Source organism: Rhinatrema bivittatum, chromosome 9 (assembly GCF_901001135.1).
Source record: "Rhinatrema bivittatum chromosome 9, aRhiBiv1.1, whole genome shotgun sequence".
NCBI classification, from domain to species: domain Eukaryota; kingdom Metazoa; phylum Chordata; class Amphibia; order Gymnophiona; family Rhinatrematidae; genus Rhinatrema; species Rhinatrema bivittatum.
This window is the reverse complement of record NC_042623.1, coordinates 8,209,075-8,233,054: the sequence shown is the minus strand read 5'-3', so window position 1 is coordinate 8,233,054 and position 23,980 is coordinate 8,209,075. Positions and strand designations below refer to the sequence as shown.

Below are 23,980 nucleotides of genomic sequence, written 5' to 3'. Positions count from 1 at the left end.
TATACCCTTTTCCACTGATAAAATTGACCATTTAATCCTACTCTGTTTCCTGTCTTTTAACCAGTTTGTAATCCACGAAAGGACATCGCCTCCTATCCCATGACTTTTTAGTTTTCTTAGAAGCCTCTCATGAGGAACTTTGTCAAACGCCTTCTGAAAATCCAAGTATACTATATCTACGGTTCACCTTTATCCACATGTTTATTAACCCCTTCAAAAAAGTGAAGCAGATTTGTTAGGCAAGACTTGCCCTGGGTAAATCCATGCTGACTTTGTTCCATTAAACCATGTCTTTCTATATGCGCTACGATTTTGATCTTGATAATGGTTTCCATTATTTTTCCCAGCTCTGAAGTCAGGCTCACTGGTCTATAATTACCCGGATCACCCCTGGAGCCTTTTTTTAAATATTGGGGTTACATTGGCCACCCTCCAGTCTTCAGGTACAATGGATGATTTTAATGAGAGGTTATGTCTCTGTACTGCCCATGAGTCGGTGGAGAAAGAGCCTCAGAAAGCTTGGGCATGAACGACAGGTGAAAAGAAGAGTAAAGGCACCCTTCTGTTCTCATTCGCAGGCTGGAATACAAATACTCCAAGCTGGTGATGACGGCGAACTCCAAGGAGTGTGAGCTTCCTGCGGCAGACAGCTGCGCAATCATGGAGGGAGAAGATAACGAGGAGGAGGTCGTATTTGCCAATAAACGGTCATTGCTAGAAAAACTGAAGTCATTGGCAACAAAGGTGAAGCTTACGATGCCCACTAGAGCTTTCCTGCCTAAGTCGGTGGCTTTCTTGTGATGGCCGGGACTTGGGTTGACAGTGCTCCTAACCAGCTCGTGGTCACGGGGGAGGGAGGCTGCAGGAAGCTCCCCAGATTCAGTGGCTGAGTTACTTCCGCTTTTCTCCCTTGGTTTCTTACATGCATAACGCTTCTATCCTACAGTCTGAACAGTTGTGAAGATGCATAGCGATAGCATTCTGTAGATTAAGTTTTCCTGATTAAAAAGCTGCAAAAAGCATGTGAATGTCATTAGCCCCAGACTTGACTGAGTGGTCAGAGTATGGCAGCGCTCCGGTAATGAACACCAGCTGTTATACAGACTCTGGTCTTCTCTGGGACCAACACAGTTACTAGGACACAGAGTTTCAGCGGAGCAAAAAACATAATCCGCATTTCCCATTTGTAAAATCCAAATGCCCATGTGGTGTAGCTGTTGGGTGTCTGTTGTCATCGCTTCACCACGGATTGTTCCACAAAATAAATTTACAAATTTCTGAATGAGAAAAGCTAGAAATATCATATCTACACTATATTTCAGAAGGGCTTCAGTTGCATAATAGCAGTATAATTGTTAATATTTCGCCAGGCTGCGGAAGTCCTTGGCTATGCTTGTTATTGTACCCTTGTAAGGCAGCATTTCTTGTTTTACTCATTGATTTAGCACGTGCCTTTTCATTGGTAGCTCAAGGTCAGGTTATCTTCAGGTACTGTCGGCATTTCCCTGTCCCCAGGGGACTCACAGTCTGTCTGCACTTTCACAGTAAGTGGAGTGGATGCATGGAAAGGTCTCCCACTGGAGGTGATGGGGTGTTGGGTTGGCCGGAGTGGGCTGCCGACACGGTCAAAATTGAAGGAAATCTGGGACAAACAGGGAGGGTCATTATTGGGGGAAGTGAGTGCAAAGCAGACGCCAGATGAGGATTACGGGACAGCAGCAAGCAGGAAAAATGGCTGCGGGTCGTTATCTGCTGGGAGATGCTCTGGGTGAATAACTATTGATGCACACTTCTTTTGTGTTGCAGGAAACTGGACTGTGTGAATTACAGAGAGACCGCAACATTTAACTCAGGAAGAGCAATGTGATCGCTCTGAGACTTTTGTCTTCTAAACTGTGCATTGCTTGTTTGTGTTCTCTAATTATTTTGGTACCTTCCAGCTCTTTCCTGATCTTGGGTATCAACAGGCCTGCGCGTTCTGGGAGAGGTGAACTGTGATTTGAATGCTTTGTTGCTTTTCAACCGGCAACACCTTGTTTTAATCTTAGAAATGTGACGGCAGAGGAAGACCCTACGGCCTATCTAGTCTGCTCCTCCACAACAACTAATTTAACTTTATAACTCCCTTAACGTCTTCAGAGATCCCATGTTTATCCCATGCTTTCTTGGATTTCATACAGTGCCACGCAGACCTTGAAAGCCATGGCTGGACAGCAATCCCCAGTCGCATTCGCTGCCTTGATTGTGATAGAGAAGCTAAATTCTAAGGCCTTTGAGAAACGCATTAAAAGCACGGCGATGTCCGTGACCTGCAGCGAGATCATGCTCGGTGAATGTATAATTCCGTTTCAGAAGTGCTGCGCTGGTGTGTAGTCGTGTAGCCGCATGGTGATAACACCCCTGATGCAATTGAGCTTTTCCCTAAGAAGAGTTCAAAATTTCTCCTCTCTTCGGAGCAGCGCATTCAGAGCAGGCAAATTGTGGTTTCTGAAACCAGTTTTGCAGCTTTGAAAGTGATGCTTGGGTGCACCAGCTGTGTGCGCCTCCCACGAACTTCGATGCGTGGCACTGGTGGATACGAGCAAGTTGCATCGATCCACAGGGAAAGAGCCCGGTTTTAAAATTAACCTGAAGATTTGCTGTGAGTTAACCACACAATTATTGCACTCCTGGTTTTGGCATTTTCCCTGTTTCTGTGTAATTAACTACTCTTATCATCTAAATTACCAACCGTCTGAGAAAGCTTGGCATGTGATTTTGCGGGTATTTCAGTGGGTTAGGGGGTGGGGCACGTTATTTTCATACATGCTCCAAAAGGTTGATTTTCTGCAGGTGTTGCTAAGTGTATAGAACTGCTGTACATGTCCAGAGTTTGTTTTGTATATTTTGTACTGTTTGACATTATTGTACATTCTCATTCTGTGACCTGTTTGTTTGTTTGTTTTTTTGATTGCCAATGTATGGTCTTCATGAATGGCTTTGTTAATTTAGTAAATGTAAATTACTTTGGAAATTCGCTTATCTGCTCCTTTCTTTTATTCAAGCCCTGTAGCAGCTGAGAATTTACAAAAAAATCTCGTCAAGAATGGATAAAGTAGAAATATATTTTAAACGTAGTTGTTTTCTCAAACCTTTCTAGGTCATATAACATACGTCTTAACATACAAAGTAAGCAACAAAAAAAGTAGAAAGATCGACTTGTAGCAAACAGTGCCGGTATCGTTCCCCTGTAATGGATGGAACTCCTTCCATCATTCTCCGCTGGTCATAAGAACATAGGAAATTTCCATGCTGGGTCAGACCAAGGGTCTATCAAGCCCAGCATCCTGTTTCCAACTGGAATTGAATGTTCAATTCCAACAGGATTGGAATTGAATGTTTCTGATGTGGAACAAGAGTGCACTGTTGACTCAGAATACTGTGGAGTGTGGAACAACACTGAGCTCACCCAACAGCAAAAGCAATGATTTTCTCTTGAAAGAAAAACTCAAATGCAGGAATTCTCTTGTTTTGTTTCTGTCTTGTGTGTGGCTGAAAAATATTACCAAAAAAAAAAAATCTCCTATAGATAATAATCTTATTTCTGCAGGTCCTTACTCTGTCTGGTGTGTTGTGGTAATATTTTGATAGTCATTTTTCGAAATCCCTGTGTGTGTTTAAAAGAGGAACACAGGACTCTACCTACCAGACTTTCTGGGTTAGGTCTAATCAGATTGCACAGTAGAGGTAATAAACCCAAGCACTGCTAACATCCAGTTACAGATAACATTTTGGCCCAGCTCACCTGGTTCCAACAATGCTTACCTGGTTTCCTGCTTTGGCTAAGTCTAACATTCTAATTTAATATAATTTTATTTCGTATTTTCCCAAAATAGTTTGCATTACCTCTGCAGTTTACTCCTTCCCATCCCTAGAGTATTTCCTTCCTTAAATATTTGTTCTAACGACTTAGGATAATTGATTAATATAGGCCTGATGTACCAATCTCTCAGCTAGCTTATTAGTCATTGTTAGCAAGATGTCCTTTATTCAGTGCAGCAATTGTGGTGCCTTTATCCCAAGGCCTATCATTTGGAAAATTAAGGGTTGCCTAATTTGCCTTCAGCTGTCAGCCATGAATAAGGCGCTAATGCACCCGAAAGAGAGATTATACAAGATTCAAATAACCTCCCCTTCCTTGCAGCATCCAGAATATCTCTCCCAACTCTCACAAAGGATTCAGAAACCCAGGTATACATTGTTTACAGTGGGCTCTGGTAGAACAAGACCTGTGACTCTGAGACACCCATTTTCCTCAACTTTGAAGCATTCTGAGTATTCACCCCTACTCCCACAGAGAAGTCAGACATTTATTTATTTATTTATTTAGAATTTTTATATACCGACATTCTTGATAAAAATATCAAATCAAATCGGTTTCCATTGAAACAGGACAGTCGCAGCTATGGCGTTACATTGAAACAAGTCATCAAAACATTAAATAACAGGTGAATATAGAAAAAATAATAATTATAAATAAGCAATTATAAATAAAACAGGTGAATATAGAAAAAAATAATTATAGATAAGCAATTATAAATAAAACCATTATAGATAACAGTTGATTATAAATAAACAGGTCATCAAAAAACGAATGACAAATATAACGGGGCGGCATAAACAGTGGAAAAAAGCGATACATAAAGTAAGGCGTCTAATATATATTGCTATGAGTAAGCGGAATAGAAAGGGCGTGCTGTGGCCCAGAGGAATCGGGTGGCCATGAGGAAGGAGAGGGTTGAGAAGCTCAGGCTGGAAGATGGATTGAGAAGATCTGGTTGAAGGATGGTGGAAAGGAAGAGCGAGGAGGGGGAGGGATGAGTGGCATTAAATCAGGATCGGGGAATATGCTAGAGAGGTTGAGTCTCTCTATGGATCGGGGGATATGCTAGAGAGGTTGAGACTCTCTACGGTTCAGTTAAGTCCATTGACCAGTGTCTCCCTAATGTCCTGTTATGTCCTTTGACCAGTGTCCGAATGTTCTCGAGCCTCCGGAAAGGCTTGTCTGAAGAGCCAAGTTTTGAGGTGTTTCTTGAATGTTTGAAGACATTTTTGAATGTTTGAAGACATCCAAGATTTGAAGACATCCAAGATTCAGAATCCCAGGAATAATTGGATTACAGTGGGCTCTGGTAGAGTAAGGCCTGTGATGAAGAGACTCATACTCTCCCCGCTGGTACCCTTACATAACGCCTTTTCTGCATTGGAACATGAAGAAGCCCCAGCAATAGAATATGAATTGATGCCTGAAAGGGAAGAAATCACCCAATGCACCCAGAAACCCTTCAACATGATCAAATTTCCTAAAAGAAAGCTGCTTCTGCTGGGAGATTCAATCATCAGAGGAACCAATTAGGGTACTCATTCTGATGGGGACACAAAATTAAATGCCTTCCAGGATCCTCAGCTAACAGAAATGCAAACCAGGTGGTCAACGCAATTGTAGAAGAAAGTAAGAAAGTAATTGTGCCATCACTTATGTAAATAAACAAATGCTAAATCACGCTTACAAGTTATCATGAGGTCGGCTCCTTGCCTCCCTCCCATACTCTATTGAATATAGTACTTTATCTTTGTTCTCCCTCTCTTTTTTCCTACTCCCAGTTAAGGCTCCCTTGTTTTAATGTAACTTTATGCTCCTTTTAAATTGCCTCTTGTTGATTGGTTGGTTTATAGTTACTGCTTAGTTCGATGTAAACCGAGTTGATTTGATTTGTATCAAGAAAGTCGGTATATAAAAGCCTTTAATAAATAATAAAATAATATCAATTTATCATCCATCTGGGGACCAATGACCTTATTAGAAATGGTGTCCATAAAGTACAAAAAGATTTTCAAAATCTAGGCAAAAAGATTAGACACATGGCAAAGACTATTGCCTTTTCTGAATTATTTCCTGTTCATGGAAAGAGAAAGGAAAGGTTATGCGATATAGATAATTTCAATGCCTGGCTCAAAACCTGGAATAAAGAATGTGGATGGTGGAAGCAATAAAAGATATTATGGTTAGGATGGCTACATTTGTCTGTGGCAGGAAAGAGGATGTTATGTGAAAAATTCAGATCATACATTATCAGGCATTTAAACTAGGGAGCCAATGAAACTGGCATGTTGCCCCCAAACAAAATAAGAAGAGGGAAGAGTAAGTAACAAAATCAATCAGTTAAAAAACGCAGAAAAGGTGAATACGAGGAACAGCTGGAAGGCTATCACTACAAATGCTTGCAGTCTGGGCAACAAAATCCCAGACCTGCAGGCCCTAAAGGCGGAGGCAGACTTGGATATCGTTGCTGTTATAGAGACCTGGTTCACAGATTCTCGTGACTGGGATACGGCCATCCCGGGCTATAACTTGCTAAGAAAGGACAGAAAAAAGGGAGAAGTAGCTCTTTAGGTCTAAAACAATATCCAACCAACTGAATTGCAAGGAACAAGGGGTAGAACTTAAGAAATTGCCATACTAGGTAAGACAAAGGGTCCATCAAGTCCAGCATCCTGTTTCCAACAGTGGCCAATCCAGGCTGTCCGAAAAAAAGATGATGGGGCTACCAGTTTTACTGTAAAACATTTATTGAAGACATCCAAAAGGTGGGAAAGAAGAGCGAAGTTTTGTTCATTGAAGATTTTAATCTGCCGGATGTGGATTGGAGAATCTACGAGAAGTAGAGAGATAGTGGATGCCCTTCAAGGGGCTCTTCTCAAACAAATGGTAATAGAACCCAGGAGAGAGGGTGTAATACTCGATCTGGTGCTCACTAATGGTGATGTCATCTCAAATGTTCGGGTAGGAGCCCACCTGAGCACCAGTGATCCACCAGATGGTATGGTTCAATTTTGCGAATAGGACACAGAGAAGTCACACGAAGACCTGAGTTTTGACTTTCAAAAATATGGACTTTGTCAAAATGGGGATGTACCTGGAGGAAGAACTGGGAGAAAATGGGTGAGGTGCAACAACAGTGAACCAAGTTAAAAGGAGCTATTACAAAGGCAGCAAATTTATATGAACATAAGAACATAAGAAATTGCCATACTGGGTCAGACCAAGGGTCCATCAAGCCCAGCATCCTGTTTCCAACAGTGGCCAATCCAGGCCATAAGAACCTGGCAAGTACCCAAACACTAAGAAGATCCCATGCTACTGATGTTAGTAATAGCAGTGGCTATTTTCTAAGTCAACTTGTTTAATATCAGGTAAAGGACTTCTCCTCCAAGAACTTATCCAAACCTTTTTTAAACCCAGCTTCACTAACTGCACTAACCACCTCCTCTGGCAACAAATTCCAGAGCTTTATTGTGCGTTGAGTGAAAAATAATTTTCTACGATTAGTTTTAAATGTGCCACTTGCTAACTTCATGGAGTGCCCCCTAGTTCTTCTATTATTCGAAAGTGTAAATAACCGAGTCACATCTACTTGTTCTAGACCTCTCATGATTTTGAACACCTCTATCATATCCCCCCTCAGCCATCTCTTCTCCAAGCTGAACAGCCCTAACCTCTTTAGTCTTTCCTCATAGGGGAGCTGTTCCATATGTTAGAAAAGTAAATGAGTAGAGGAAAAAGAAACCAATCTGGTTCTATAAAAAGTTTGCTGAAAAAATAAAGGCAAAAAGAATAGTGTTCAAGAAGTATAAAGGTTCCCAAAAAAGGATCACAGGGAAGAATATCTTTTAAAACTGACGGAGACGAAGAAAGAAATAAAGCAAAAGATCAGGCGGAAGAAAGGATGGCCAAAGACGAAAAGCAAAGAGACAAAACATTTCTCATAAATATCAGAGAGAAAGAAAGGAAGTCAGAAGTGGTATAGTGAAATGGAAAGATGACAAAGATCAATGTGTAGAGAGTAACAAAGAAATGGCATAAATAGTAAACAAATACTTCACTTTGGTATTCACTAAAGAAGACCCTGGAGAAGGACCGTTCTAGTTATTATGACGGTAGCTGGGGATGGGATAGATGAAACTCCGTTTACAGAAGAGAATGTATAGAAGGAACCAAGCAAACTGAAAGTGGACAAAGCCATGGGGTTGGAAGAAGTACACCCCAGGATACTGAGCTCATATTGCTGGTGGATCCACTGAAGGACCTGTTCAATAATCCCTGGAAACGGGCGTGGTGCTGCAGGATTGGAGAATAGCGGTGATGGTCCCGCTTCACAAGAGTGGGAGCAGAGAGGAGGCTGGAAACTACAGGCTGGTCAGCCTCACCTCAGTAGCAGGAAAATTAATGGAGACTCTGCTGAAGGAAAGGAGAGTAAGCTATCAACAGTCTGGTGGGTTGCTGGACCTGAGGCAGCATAGATTCAACTGTCAGACAAATCTGATTGATTTTTTTGATTGGATGACTAGAGAAGTGGATTAAGAAAGAGCAATTGATGTGATCTAATTGGATTTCATTAAAGCTTTTGAAACAGTCCCGAATAGCAAACTTGTGAATAAAATGAGAAGCTTAGGGGTGAGTGCCAAGATGGTGGTGTGGATTACAAACTGGTTGACTGATAAGAGACAGCATGTAATGGTAAATGGAACCTTCTCTAAAGAGTGAACAGTACTGTGGAGTGCCACAAGGATTGGTGTTGGGACCGGTTCTATTCAATATCTTTGTGAGCAATTTTGTGGAAGGAATAGAAGGAAAAATTTGTCTATTTACAATTGATACTAAGATTTGCAATAGCATGGAAAGGCTTGAAGGAGTAGAGTTCACTCAACGCACAATAAAGCTCTGGAATTTGTTGCCAGAGGATGTGGTTAGTGCAATTAGTGTAGCTGGGTTCAAAAAAGGTTTGGATAAGTTCTTGGAGGAGAAGTCCATTAACGGCTATTAATCAAGTTTACTTAAGGAATAGCCACTGCTATTAATTGCATCAGTAGCATGGGATCTTCTTAGCATTTGGGTAATTGCCAGGTTCTTGTGGCCTGGTTTGGCCTCTGTTGGAAACAGGATGATGGGCTTGATGGACCTTGGTTTGACCCAGCATGGCAATTTCTTATGTTCTTAAAAGAAATTTAAGAATGCAGGAAGAGTGGTTGAAGGTTTGGCAGTTGGGATGCAATGCCAAGAAATGCAGAGTCATGCATGTGGGGTGCAGTAATCCAAAACAGTTGTATGTGATGGGAAGTGCACAGACCAAGAAGCTAGTGTCTTGAGATCTAAAGATGGCGAAGCAATGTGACAAGGCGGTAGCTAAAGCCAGAAGAATGCTGGACTGCATAGAGAGAGGAATAACCAGTAAGGAAAAGGAGGTGATGATAATGATCTTGTATATATCCTTGGTGAGGCCTCACTTGGAGTACTGTGTTCAGTTCTGGAGTCCATATCTCAGAAGGAACAAAGACAGGCCCAGAGAAGAGCAATCAAAATGGTGTGGGGTCTGTATGAGAAGACCTGTGAGGAGAGGCTGAAGAATCTGAATATGTACAGCCTGCAAGAAAGGAGGTGCAGGGGAGATACAGACCTTCAGATACCTGAAAGGTTTTAATGATGCACATTCAACAAACCTTTTCCATTGGAAAGAAATCAGTAGAACTAGGGGTCATGAAATGAAACTCCAGGAAGGATGACTCAACCAACATCAGCAAATATTTCTTCATGGAGAGGAGGGTGGTGGATGCCTGGAATGCCCTTCAGGAGGAAGTGGTGAAGATGAAAACAGTGAAAGAATTCAAAGGGGCATGGGATAAACACTGTGGATCCCTAAAGGCCAGAGGATGGAAATGAAGAAAAGAATGCATGGGGGTAACTTGCTGGTGTGGCGGTTACTATCCTTAACCAATAAGCCTGATACTTTGATATAACTCCAACATTGCTCTCTGCTTCAACGGCAAGGAATAATGGGAAACTGGATTAAAAAAGCAACCAATGAGATCCTTGACTTTTATGGTCTGGGAAACTAATAGGGAAGGGGATAACCTGCACAGTGTAGCAGATATTACCATAAGCTTTCTGGGCAGACTGGCTGAACCATTTGGTCCTTTTCTGCCACCATTTCTATGAAACAATATGCACATACTATAAGAAGGATAGACAGAGCAGTGATTTGCTGATTTAGAAAAATGTTTCATTCTGACTTTGTCAGTCTGGTTTCCTTGACAACAGATCCTGATTATTCTCTGACCTCCCACATGAGTCATAGGCATTGGGTCTTGTTGCTGTGGAGACTCCCACATGAGCCTGAGCCTCAGAAAGGCAGGCTCTATTCTTTACAATGCAGCCAATTCTTTTCTATGGGAAATTAGAAACAAATGAGATATGTTTCATTCATGGGACATGCTCATTTGTTTTCAGGGGACAACAAATCAAACTAACAGGGCATATTCATCACAGATTGGACATTCGTTTTAAACAAATGCACACAGGAACAACAGCAGACAGTCATTAGCAAACTAATTGAAGTGTTTACCATCAAACGGGTTTGTTAGTCCTAATTTTCCTTTAAAGTTCATGATGTATGGCAGGAAAGGTGCCCAGTAACCCTCAATCCTGTGGGGAGTATTGAGTGAAGAAGATTTTTCTGGTGGCTGCAGAGGATTGGTAGGTATTGCTAGCTGGGCAATATTAGAACTTAAAAGTTTGGGGAAAGGTGAAATTGTGGGGTAAATTTAACTTCAAGTGTGTGAGCCTTGACTAAAAGGTGCAAAGAGTTTGTGGCTCTTAGAGAACGAGTCTGATCGCTGAAAGCTAGGGTAGCAGATCTGGAGGAGCTGAGGCAAACACAGAGTTATATAGATGAGACCTTCAGGGACATAGTAGCCAAGTCCCAACTTCAGACTGGCAGCCCTGGTGCTGCCTTGGAGGAGGAAGATCTCCTGGTTAGAGAGCATCAATCTGGTGCGGCAGGAAATGATCCTGTAGCAAGGACCTGCTCTCCAGATGATGCATTGTCTTCTCATAATGAGTAGCAGTCTCCCAGGGCTACTTCTCATGAGGGAAGAGTTAAGTCAGCTGTCACAGTTGGTGATTCAATTGTTAGGAATGTAGATAGCTGGGTGGCTGGTGGGCATGAAGATCGCCTAGAAATTGCGTGCCTGGTGGATATCATGCATCACCTATATAGGATTTTAGACAGTGCTGGGGAGGAGCTGGCTGTCTGGTACATGTGGGTATCAACAACATAGGAAGATGTGAGAGGGAAGTTCTGGAAGCCAAATTTAGGCTCTTAGATAGAAAGCTGAAATCCAGAACCTCCAGGGTGGCATTCTCTGAAATGCTTCCTGTTCCAGGTGAAGGTCCCCAGAGGCAGGCAGAGCTCCGGAGTCTCAATGCGTGGATGAGACAATGGTGCAAGGAAGAGGGTTTCAGATTGTAAGGAACTGGCTAACCCTTTGGGAAGGGGGAGGGGAGTCTTTTTCTGAAAGGATGGGCTCCACCTTAACCACGCTGGAATCAGGCTGCTGGCGCTAACCTTCAAAAAGGAGAGAGAGCAGCTTTTAAACTAGAACAAAGGGGAAAGCCGACAGTCACTCAGCAGCACATGGTTTGGAGGAAGATATCTTTGAAGGATACTAATGAAACAGGAGAGTTAGGGCATCCCAGCAAAGAGATTCTAATAAAAGCAAAAAGTAGTCCATATTCCAATAAGTAAAGAATCACCTGAGCTAAAGGATTCCAAATTATCTCTATCAACTGAAAAGCAGGTTGTTAATACAAACAAAAAACACGCTTTGAAATGTCTGTATGCCAATGCCAGAAGTCTAAGAAGTAAGATGGGAGAGTTAGAGTGTATAGCAGTGAATGATGAGATTGACATAACTGACATCTCAGAGACCTGGTGGAGGGAGGATAACCAGTGGGACAGTGTTATATCAGGGTACAAATGATATTGCAATGATCAACTTGGGGCCAGGGTGGCGCTTTATGTCCGGGAGGGTATAGAGTCCAACAGGATAAAGATCATACAAGCGATTAAATGCTCAGTAGAATCTATATGGGTAGAAATCCCATGTGTGTTGGGTAAGAGTATAGTGATAGGAGTATACTACCGTCCACCTGGACAAAATGGTCAGACAGATGATGAAAATGCTAAGAGAAATCAGGGAAGCAAACCAATTTGGCAGTGCAATAATAATGGGAGATTTCAATTACCCCAGTACTGACTGGGTAAATGTAACATCAGGACATGCCAGAGACATAAAATTCCTGGATGTAATAGATGACTGCTTCATGGAGCAATTGGTTCAGGAACCAACAAAAGAGAGAGCTATTTTAGATGTAATTCTTACTGGAACGCAGGGTTTGGTGAGAGAGGTAATGGTGGTGGGGCCACTTGGCAATAGTGATCATAACATGATCCAATTTGAATTGACTGGAAGGGGGACATAAAATGAATTTACAGCTCTAGCACTAAATTTTCAAAAGGAAGACTTTGATAAAATGAGGAAGATAGAAAAACATGAAAGGTGCAGCTACAAAGGTTAAGAGTGTACAACAGGCATGGATATTGTTTAAAAATACCATCTTATAAGGGCAATCCATATGTATTCCGCGCATTAAGGAAGGTGGAAGGGAATGATTGTTGGCATGGTTAAAAGGTGACATGAAAGAGGCTATTTTAGCCAAAAAAATTTCCTTCAAAAATTAGAAGAAGGATCCATCTGAAGAAAACAGGAAAAAGCATAAGCATCGGCAAGTTAAATGTAAAACACTAATAAGACAGGCTAAGAGAGAATTTGAAAAGAAGTTGGCCACAGAGGCAAAACCTCATAATAAAAGCTTTAAAAAATATATCCAAAGCAGGAAGATTGCAAGGCAGTCGGTTGGACCGTTAGATGAGCGAGGGGGTTAAAGGAGCACTTAGGGAAGATGAGGTCATTGCGGAAAGACTAAATGAATTCTTTGCTTCAATGTTTTGTAATAAAGATCTTGGGGAGATACTGCATACTGTTTTCAAGGGTGATTCAGATGAATTAAACCGAATCACAGTGAATCTGGAAGATGTAGTAGGCCAGATTGACAAACTGAAAAGTAGCAAATCGCCTGCTCCAATTGGTATACACCCCGGGTTCTGAAAGAACTCAAAAACATAAAATGTATATATTTATATTAGTAGTACCGTATTTTTCGGACTATAAGGCGCACCGGATTATAAGGCGCATTATCAATAAGCGCCTGCTAATGCGTCCTGGTTCATATATAAGCCGCACCGGATTATAAGGCGCAGCAGTGGCGTAGCGAGGGGTGGGCGGCCGCCAAGAAAAAAATCGCGTTTAAACGCGCTGATGCTCCTCCTCCTTCCTGTCTGTGCGTCCCCGGAAGTAAACGTTGCCGGAGCCGCGAGGGCAGGAAGGAGGGGAAGCATCAGCGCATGCAGACGTGGAGCAGCACTTGCGTTTACGGACCGCCGCGAATCTCAAGTCGCAGCGGCCCGAGAAGAAGAAGAGGCCCGGTAGCAGGGCCACTGCAGAGCCCATCCTGAGGCGACCCGCGAAGAGGAGGCCTAGAGGTGAGTGAGAGCCTGTGCTTGAGCAAGACAGCATGTGCCAGTGAGAGACTGAGTGTATGAATGATTGTATGAGACACAGCATGTGACAGTGAGAGCCAGTGTGTGTGTGAGAGAGAAATGCATGTGAGAATGAGAACCTGTGTGTTTGAGGGAAGAAGATGGAGAGAAAAGAAACAGAAAAAAAGACAATATAAAAGGAGTGGCAGCAGAAAAATTCATATATAAGGCGCACCGGATTATAAGGCGCACTTCCGATTTCTGAGAAAATCGTAGGTTTTTATGTGCGCCTTATTGTCCGAAAAATAAGGTAATATGTAACCTATCATTAAACTCATCCTCTGTACCTATTACAACTACTTAACATATCTATAGTGCTACACGACATATGCAGCACTGTACAAACACACAAAAAGACAGTCCCTGCTCAATAGAGCTTACAATCTAATAAGACAAACATACAGGACAAGAGAGTTGGTTAAAAGAAAAGAAAGTTAGTCAAGACTAAAAGCAGGCAACAAGGCCTAAGATTTAAAAATGACTTCAAAAAAGTGGGTCTTTAGCTGGGATTTAAATACGGCAAGAGAGGGAGCAGGACGCACCAGTTCAGGAAGTCTAAGCACACGGTGCAGCCAGGTGCAAAGCATGGAATCTGGAATTCGTAGTAGTGGAGAAGAGCACGGATAGGAGTGACTTACCCGACGAGCGAAGTGCATGAGGAGGGATGTAGAGAGGTAAGAGAGGAGAGAGAGTGAGGTGCTGCAGAGTGAAAGCATTTGTAGGTGAGAAAGAGGAGCTTGAACTGTAAGCGAGAGCAGAAAGGGAGCCAATGTAGTGACTGGAAGTCTGGAAGGCAGCCAAATGTAACCCTGATATTTAAAAAAGGCTCTATAGACCAGTGAGCCTGACCTCAATGCCAGAAACATTGTGGAAACTATTCTAAAAAAACAAAATTACAGAACATGTAGATAGACATAGGAAAGTCTTGCCTCACAAATCTGCTACATGTTTTTGAAGGTGTTAAACATGTGCTAAAGGTGAGCCAGTAGATGTGGTGTATTTGTGTTTTCAGAAGGTGTTTGTCAAAGTCCCTCATAAGAGGTGTCAGAAAATTAGAGTCATGGGATAGGAGGCGATGTCTTTTTGTGGACTGTAAGCTCATTAAAAGACCAGAAATGGAGCGTAGGATTAAATGGTCAGTTTTCTCAGTAGAGAGAGGTGAACAGCAGAATGCCTCAGGGATCTGTACTTGGACCGGTGCTTTTTAATCTATTTATAAATGATCTGGAAAGGAATACGATGAGTGAGGTTATCAGATTAGCAGATGACACAAAATTATTCAGAGTAGTTAAATCACAAGAAGATAGTGTTAAACTTCAGGAGGAACTTGCAAGACTGGAAGATTGGGCATCCACAGAGTAGAGGAAATTTAATGTGGACAAGTGCAAGGTGTTGCATATAGGGAAAAATAACCCTTGCTGTAATTATATGATATTAAGATCCATTTTAGGAGCTACCACCCAGGAGAAATATCTGGCTGTCTTGGTGGATAATACATTGAATTCGTTGGCTCAGTGTGCTGTGGCTGTTAAAAAAAGCAACCAATGTTAGGAATTATTAGGAAGGAAATGGTGAATAAAACAGATAATTTAATAATACCTCAGTATTGCTCCATGGTGAAACCACACGTTGAGTACTGTGTTAAATTCAGAAGCGTAGACTCCACTGCCACCGCCTTCTGCGGGGAGTGGCAAGGAGACACCAAGAACACATCCCAAGGAATACTGCGAAATTCCAGCACCTATCCCTTTCATATCTCCTCCAGGACTCACTGATCTGATATGATCTCAACCCACCTCTGATAACAGAGAGGCATCCCCCTATCTCCTGTTCCTGAGGGTGAGTCGGCAAACCTTCATTGGGAAACTCAGGAAGATCCACACCCAAGTCCGTTCCCCTCCTGGGCTGTCTGGGATGAAAGGACTGAGGCCCTACCGCAAGGCCGAGTCCTCTGAAAGATCGACCCCTCTGTAGGGCCGAAACCGCCGGGAGCCCCAGAAATGACCTCTCATAGCAGAGGGGCGCTGCAATTGCTTCTTAGCCTCTGGCACCTGGGGAACTGGAGACTCACCCCACTTACTGGCCAGCTTCTCCAACTCACTCCCAAACAAGAGCGAGCCTTTAAAAGGCATTTTCACAAGATTAGCTTTGGAGGCAGTGTCAGCTGACCAATTTCGCACCATAGTTGACGCCTGGCTGCTACCACCCGTCACTCCTCTGGCAGAGGTATGGACTAAATCATAGCCCGCATCTGCCAAAAAGGCGGCAGCAGATTCCATAAGTTCTCTGGAATTCACCCCAGAATCATCAACTTCCTGAGATATAAGAGGACAAGAATGGGCCACAAGAGTGCAACAGGAAGCAATCTGTAAAATCATTGCCCCTGATTCAAAGGCTTATTCAAGGATAGACTCAATGGGGCAGATTTTCAAAGGCTACGCGCGTACCATATGCGCTTATCCCGAGAAAATCTGCCCCTGCGCGCACTGAGCCTATTTTGCATAGGCTCAGCGGTGCGCGCAAGCCCCGGGACGCATGTATGTCCCGGGGCTTGCAAAAAGGGGTGTTTCGGGGGCGGGGCCGGGGGCGGGACCGAGGCCTCCAGCACAGCCGCTGTGCTGAGGGATGGTGCGCCGGCAGTCGGCCGGCACCCGCAAGTTACGCTTGCCTGGAGGGGGGCGTAACTTTCAGGATAAAGGTCAGGAGGGGGTTTTAGTTAGGGCTGGGGGGTGGGTTAGATAGGGGAAGGGAGGGGAAGGTAGGGGGGTGGAAGGAATGTTCCCTCCGAGGCCGCTCCGATTTCGGAGCGGCCTCGGAGGGAACGGGGAAAGTCTTCGAGGCTCACCTAGGGCTCGGCGTGCAAAAGTGTGCACCCCCTTGCGGTGCAGACCCTGGATTTTATAACATGCATGTGGCTCCGTGAGCATGTTATAAAATCGGGCGTAGATTTGTTCACACCGGATTGCGCGCACAAATCTACGCTCTCACGCTGTTTTTAAAATCTGGCCCAATCTGTCTATCATGCACATCCTTCAAGGCCACTCCTCCCTCCAGGGCGGATAGTCGTCCACTTAGAGTAGGCACAGACCAGCACATCCACTTTGGGAAGACGCAAATGCTCTCTCACAGTTGGATCCAGCGGGGGCTACAGGCCTTCCAATGTCTGAGCCCCTTTGAAATTTGCCTCCGGGGCATCCCATCCAAGATCAATCAAGTCCTGAATGGCATCCATAACTGGGAAAATAACCAAGAGGTTTTACGCAAGGAAACCAAAATGGGATTCTTCAATTCCGACATGGAATCTGTATCAGGAACACCCAGATACGGTTCCAGTTCCAGAAGAATTTCCCCATCCTCCAGGAAATCAGGAGGAGCCTCCTCATCAGTGCCATCCGGGTTCCTGTCAGGAAGACCTGCAGTGAACCAAGACGCACCCTGGTGTTGAACCATAGGATTAGAAGAGGAGGGGCCACCAGTTGAGGGTCCGACGTGTCTGGATTGGGTGAAGATGAGGACTATGCCTGAAGAAAGGATTATAAACCCCGAAAATACTCCACCCAAGAAAAAGCAGCTGGATCCAGGCCAAACCCTGCAGGAACTGGAACGGCGCCCAATGAACTGCCATCTCTTGTGGAGGAGCCAATCAAGGGAGTACCAAGGTCTGGTGAACCTCCAGACAAAGCCGTAACCAAACCATCATCTGGATGTAAGGACCCTGGCTTAGCAAAATCAGAGGAAGATAACAGTCCTGACACAGGTTAGAAGCCGTATGAGGCTGAGAGGCCCAGATATGACAGGCAACACAGAGAGAAAGGCACTTAGGCTTCTTGTTCACCGGCGCCATAGCTGCAGTGAATGTGCATCCAAACGGCTTGCGCTCAAAAACATATGCACACAAAAATTAAGCGCCCAAAAAAATAAGCACTGCTCAAGCCACACGCACAATTTGTGTGCGAAGACTTGTACAAATCACCAGTTTAAAAAGTTGTGCACATAAAAGGCGTGACCAAAACTGAGCGCACAGCGCGTGCTCCGAGCCGACGCACTGAACACACCGACATCCTGTGGAGGGCAGAAAACACGCACAGGAGCGCGAGAAAAACTCCACCGCTGCCTACCATGTGGTGCGCGAGCAAGAAGCCTAACTGCAGGGCCTAGCACATTGGGGGCCGCTCAACCCGCCAGGCTGCCCAGTTCCCCTAACCCCAACAGGAGCGGGAACGACATCAGAACAGTGCGCTGAGCCTGGAGACCGCAGGAAGTCCTAAAACCCCTCTGACTGTCTCTGTTTCGGAAGGTAAAAATTTCTTCTGCTATTTTTTTTTAACTTACCGGGGTTCAGCACTTACCAGCTGAGCACAGAGATGGTCTCCGGCTGCGGGGGGTGGGAGAGGGCATCTACCATCACCACCGCACTTGGCCTCCTGCACCCGCTACCGGACCAAGGTACACATCTGAGGGACCACGGAAATCACTTCAGGAATTCTCAACTGGGGGAGGGACCACTTGGTATTACTGCAGGAGAGAGGGGCTTTTCCTCATGTAATTTAAAATTCTTCTTCCAAAATCTGAAGCAATCCCCACAGGGAGATGCACGTCTACCATCTGCTGGAGACGGAGAATACTGGCAGGCTGGGGCCAATGCAGGAATATATATATATATACTGTGACGTCAGCTTGCTCCGTCTCCATCTGCTGGTAGGGGAGCATAACCCACCGGTCCTGAGCCCATCTGTCTACAAGCTAGGAAATCGGTTATTATACATGTGCTGTTCTTATGGATTTTTTTAATAATACTCTCTTAAGTAACAAACTTAACCTTGAGAGTACCAATGCTGATCTAGATGTTGATACCAATGTGAGAGTGCGCTCGGCTGTTTATCCTTCCGAGGTCTCCGTGAGATCTTGTAATGACCAATAACGCTTCGGATTTCCTCGTATTATGATTATTATTCTTTGGGTTTTTTTCAGCATTTCTGCGAGTTTAAACAAGGCGACTCAGATTTTTGCAGCACTGATGAAAGTGCAAGAGAAGATCCACAGGGACGTGATGTACACAGAACGCTGTGACAGGCAGACACTGGAGGATCGGCACCTTTTGTTCTTGACAACTGCTAGCTGCGGGTTTTTTCTGTTGTCTTTTGGGGGGTTTTTTGGCGACCTGGTTTTGCGCCGGTGAGCGAGCTCGGATGTATCAGGCTTCGCTGCCATTTATCTTTATGTGGCGGACTGTTCGGTGACTATATGACAAGATTTGCACCAGCAGGGACTCTGTTGCTCTAGGGTCCTCAGCACTTCAATAACTTTATAACTGTTTTTCGTTTTAATCTTTATTGCCTTTTTCTTTTGTTTGACAGCATTATCTTGGAGCACCATCAGACAATGGGAGATTTCAGGGCTGTTGAGGGGAATAGCAGGTGGTATGGGTTTGAGGGTAGTCAGTGGGGGGGAAGGGTGGGAAGGGAAGAAGAGTTGTTGTTAGGTGAGGTAAGCCCTCCCCTTTCAAAGATTTTCCTACCTGAGGGATAAAGGGTTGTGAGGGTATAGTTGGGGGGGGGGGGAGTAGGAGTTGGGTTGGGAGGGGTATGTTTGCTTGTTTTTACTTTGCCTCTGCAGAACCCTTGGGGGGGGGGGGGGGGGGGGGGGGGGAGATGGTTGTGAGGCTGCATAGAGGTGAATACGATGTGATGTCGACCAGGCATGCAGCTGAAAATGCAAAGACAGGGCTTCCTCCAAGTTACCAGGTGCTAGATATTTGGATTTCTAACTGTAAAATTGTTCGAAAATATACATCACTTCATAATTCAACTACAGAGGTTAAATGAGTGAGGCAGGGAATTGTCTTTCTTTGAACGTGCATGGGATACCCTTCCCTATTAAGAGGTCACGTGTCCTTCAGCATGCATGCAGAAACCAGGCACAGATTCTAGGGATGTGAATCGTTTTAGGACGATTAAAATTATCGTCCGATAATTTTAATATCGTCTTAAACCGTTATGGAACACAATACAATACAGATTCTAACGATTTATCGTTATAAATCGTTAGAATCGTGAGCCGGCACACTAAAACCCCCTAAAACCCACCCCCGACCCTTTAAATTAAATCCCCCACCCTCCCGAACCCCCCCCAAATAACTTAAATAACCTGCGGGTCCAGCGGCGGTCCGGAACGGCAGCGGTCCGGAACGGGCTCCTGCTCCTGCATCTTGTCGTCTTCGGCCGGCGCCATTTTCCAAAATGGCGCCGAAAAATGGCGGCGGCCATAGACGAAAAAGATTGGATGGCAGGAGGTCCTTCCGGACCCCCGCTGGACTTTTGGCAAGTCTCGTGGGGGTCAGGAGGCCCCCCACAAGCTGGCCAAAAGTTCCTGGAGGTCCAGCGGGGGTCAGGGAGCGATTTCCCGCCGCGAATCGTTTTCGTACGGAAAATGGCGTCGGCCATACGCGTATGTGCCGGTTTTTCGATTTTTCGATTTTTCGATTTTTTAACGATTTTTCACAATTTTTCACGATATTTTACCCCCCCAAACGGCAACAATACGATTCCCTCCCCCTCCCAGCCGAAATCGATCATTAAGACGATCGAGGACACGATTCACATCCCTAGATTCTTCTTCTGCAGGAAACCCATCTCACTAATCAAGAACACGAAAAGGTCAAAACTGGCTGGGCTGGGTCTGTGTATTATTCCTGTCATAGTCGAGGGGTATGCATACTTATTGATAAAAGCCTACCACTAATAGTAAATCGATCTATAAGCGATACAGAAGGGAGATGTGTTTTCTTGATTGTACACTATACTCTGTTAATGTCACTTTGCTCATTATGAGCCTAGCGTGGGTGAAGTGGAATTCTGCAGGACTCTTTCTGACAAGCCAGCAATATTTGGATTTGGGTCATTATGCATTGGGGGAGACTGGAATGTACGCCCTGATCCGTCTGTAGACAAAGCTTCTACACCAAGGCCCAGTCTCAGCACACCTGCACCTGGTATGGATCTCACTGAGACACTGCACCTGGTAGACATTTGGAGGAATCATCACCCGGGAGCTAGGGACTACACTTTTTATCCACCAAGGCATGTTCGGTCAAATCGACTATTATCTCTGTTCACTGGACTTAATTTCTCAGGTTCAAAGTAGTGACATTCTGCCTAGTACCATTTCTGACCACCACGCATTTCACTTGTACTTCTTCTTTACGGGTAATCAATCTTGGTCATTTCCTGGAGACTTAACATCTCGTTGTTGGGTGATAAGCAATTTCAGGAACTGGTAAAAGATGCAGTTACTTAATATGAAACCCATATCGCAGAAAACGATTATAAACCATTATAATTATAATGGGAAACATGTAAAGCATTTTTGCGAGGTAGGATCATTAGTTTTGCCAGCTTTCTTTAAAAGGAACAAAGGAAGAGGGCTGAGGTCCCTCACTTCCAAAATAGGTTCACTGGAAGCCATGCGCAAACAAGATTGTGTTGCGCGCCCCGTCCATGCTCGGCCCATGCACGGGCCTGCTCACCCTCTCAACTCCTCTGCAGGTCCCGGGTCGGCCTCCCCCACGGCAGCTGCAAGCTCCTCGAGGCCTCGGGGGTCCCGCGGCGGCGGTCACCAGGCTTTCTTCAGCACACCAGGTCTCACTCGCGCAGAGGTTAAGGCCGAAGAGACTCTGATCCACCATAGAGTCAATAAGAGACTTTGATCATAAGGTTGTGGGTTCAAGCCCCCACACCAGCGCTTCCAAGGACAATTGATTCCAAGCTCGAGGGTTCAAGCCCCCACATTAACAATTCCAAGAACATCTACGCCAATCGGAACATCGTTGTTCTGGTCAGTACCTCGCTCCTGTTGACCATCTCCTGGAGTTGTGCCATTACTTCCAGTATCCCATGTTCCTTGATGACCGGAGACCTGGCCGGCTGGATTAACATCGAGCACAGCATCAGGTCAACATCGTGTGTGTTCTTGTTTGCCTCAGTTTCTCATCACTTGTTCCAGTGTCTTCCTGTTCCAGCGTCCTTCTATTGCAGCATCTGTCTGTTCCCCCAGGTAGTAACTCTTGGACTGGCTCTCTGGTACTGACCACTGCCTGCTCTTGACTATGTTGATCGCTGCCCGGATTCTGACCTTTGTCTGCCTTCTTGACCTCATCTGATCTCTGGAACCTGACCCCTGCTTTGGCTGACTACTCTCGGACTGACCTTTGGAACTTGACCCCTGCTATCACTGACCATGCCTCCTTCAGCTTGGCCCTGCTCCTAGCGTTGTCATCGCAGACACTGTTCTAGCCTTCCTTGATTCCCCAGGCTTCCACTCTTGACATCAACCACGCACCCTTGATCCTGGTGGGCACACCTTTGTACTTACTTTCCGGGAGACTCTGCGAGGCCCACCTAAGTCCAAGTGGCCCAGATCCCCAAGGGCTCCACCTGAGGGAACCGCGGGCTTCCAGTGGTGAAGCTCCAGCTAGCCTCTGTCTCCTCCTGTGCTCCACCTTCTGGTAGCAGGTGCTTCCTGGGTCCAACCAGGGAGCTGCTCCACGCTGTTCCAGGACAAGGGTCCACCTCCAGGCGCAACAGATTGTTACCCTCATACATTAAAACTGTCAGAGATGAGGGGGGTCACGTGATGTGGTGGGCTCTGTAGGATGTGCACTGCAGACCTCCAGATGCCGCCGCCTCTACATTTTTGCTTTTTTCCATATTTGCCCCACGATTTTAATTTTTTGCAATCGGCTGCGACAGTGGAGAGTCTTGGCCTCCGTTTGGGAGCGGTCCAGACCGTTTACACTTGGTTATGTCACTCTGCTTGGTAAAAAAAGATAAAGATCGCAGCAAGCCCGCGTCTCCTAAGATGGCCACTGGGACGGGATCGGCATTGGCAGAAGATATGGATGGTGATAAAACTAACAGAGGCCGTCATCACTGCTTTGGGTGATCGTTTTACCCACATTTCTACTCAAATAGAAGAATTTAAATCTACCTTCTCTGAACTGGGACCATGGTTTGACCATGTAGAGGGGCAGATATTGGCAGTGGAAGACGACATGCAGCAGCTGGAGAAGCATGCCCATAATTTGGGAAAAAAAAGATGTCGGAGAAAAATGACAAACTAAATGATTTTGAAAACAGGGCACGGAGGAAAGACCTGCGGTTTGTAGGTGTTGTGGAGGATGATTTTACCTTCATGGAAATGTGGTTGCTGGACAATTTGGGTCTCTCTGATTTAAAATGCTCTTTGAAAGAGTACATCCCATAGGGCCTAAGGTACTGGGGAAACCTAGGTCCAGAGTTATCACTGCCAAACTCTCTCATTTAGCATTTAAAAGGATGATTATTGTTGGCTTTTTACCAAAAAAAGAACTTGCTCTATAAAGATCGAGTTCTTATTTTCCAAGATTTTTCAACCCGTGGGATGCTAAAATGCAAGGAATTTTCTCCCATTTGTACTAGTTTGGATATGAATAACATCCGTTTTGCTCTGCAGTATCCTGCTCACCTTCATATATGGCATCAAGGTAAACGGCATGATTTTCAGGTTGCAGAGGATGCAAAACAGTTTGTCTTGCAATTGCTGAAAGAGTGATGGTACCTGCAGATGCACTGTGGTGAACTTATTTTTCCTTGGCCTGTTGAGGCGGTTGGTTTTTGAGGATTGTTTTTGTATTTTTTATATATTTCCTTTTCTTTTTCCATCGTTGGAGTTTGCAGAATTCGCTGCCGCTGGAATACAGCTTGGATCAGTTATTTATTTATTTATTTTTGGCACGATATGATTTTCAGGTTGCAGACGCGTGAGGGTTCCTGCAGACACGCTGCGGTGAACTGGGAACTTACCTTTCTTTGCTTAGTTGAGGTGGTTCGCTTTTGAGGACTGGTTTTGTATTTTTGCATTTTTTCATTTTTCTTGCCCTCGATGGAATGTGCAGGGTTCACAGGAATAGAACTTGGATCAGTTACTTTTTGGCTGTGTGATCCCTGCTTTATGAGTCTTTTCTGGACCCATTTGGAACATCACTGACAAGATTAAAATTACAGCGGATCTGCAAAATGGGGAGTTTCATCTTCATAGATTTTATTTCTTTGACTTTCTTGTGGACTTTTCCTGGTCACAGTAGCGATTTGCTTTGAAGAGCAATCCGTCGTATGGAGAATTCTTCCTTGTATGTGGCTCTGAGCAGACATTATTTTTCTTCTTGTGTATGTGTGTGTGTATGTATGTGCATATATATATATATATATATAATAGGACATTGATTTTTCTGTGATGCCTGATAAATGCTAAGTTTCTGCAAGAACTTCGGTGGTTGCATTCTGGGTTAATTATCTGTTTGTTCTGATTAGTATTTTACACTTTATATATATTGAAATGCCTGTTTGTGCTTTTTTTTTTTTCCTGTGGGTTTCCAACTAACCACTGACTGATTTTTGGCACACTGTATG

General features: G+C 44.5%; 1 protein-coding gene across 1 annotated transcript in view; it reads left to right on the top strand.

Annotated features, from left to right (window-relative positions):
* The window catches only part of KIAA1324L (KIAA1324 like), a 106,471-nt gene extending 103,458 nt beyond the window's left edge, over positions 1-3,013 (top strand). Inside the window, exons 21-22 of the mRNA XM_029615372.1 lie at positions 579-744; positions 1,807-3,013. Coding sequence (XP_029471232.1) covers positions 579-744; positions 1,807-1,848 — 208 coding nt within the window. The 3' untranslated portion in view covers positions 1,849-3,013. The remainder of the gene's footprint in view (positions 1-578; positions 745-1,806) is intronic.
* The last annotated feature ends 20,967 nt before the right edge of the window (positions 3,014-23,980 follow it).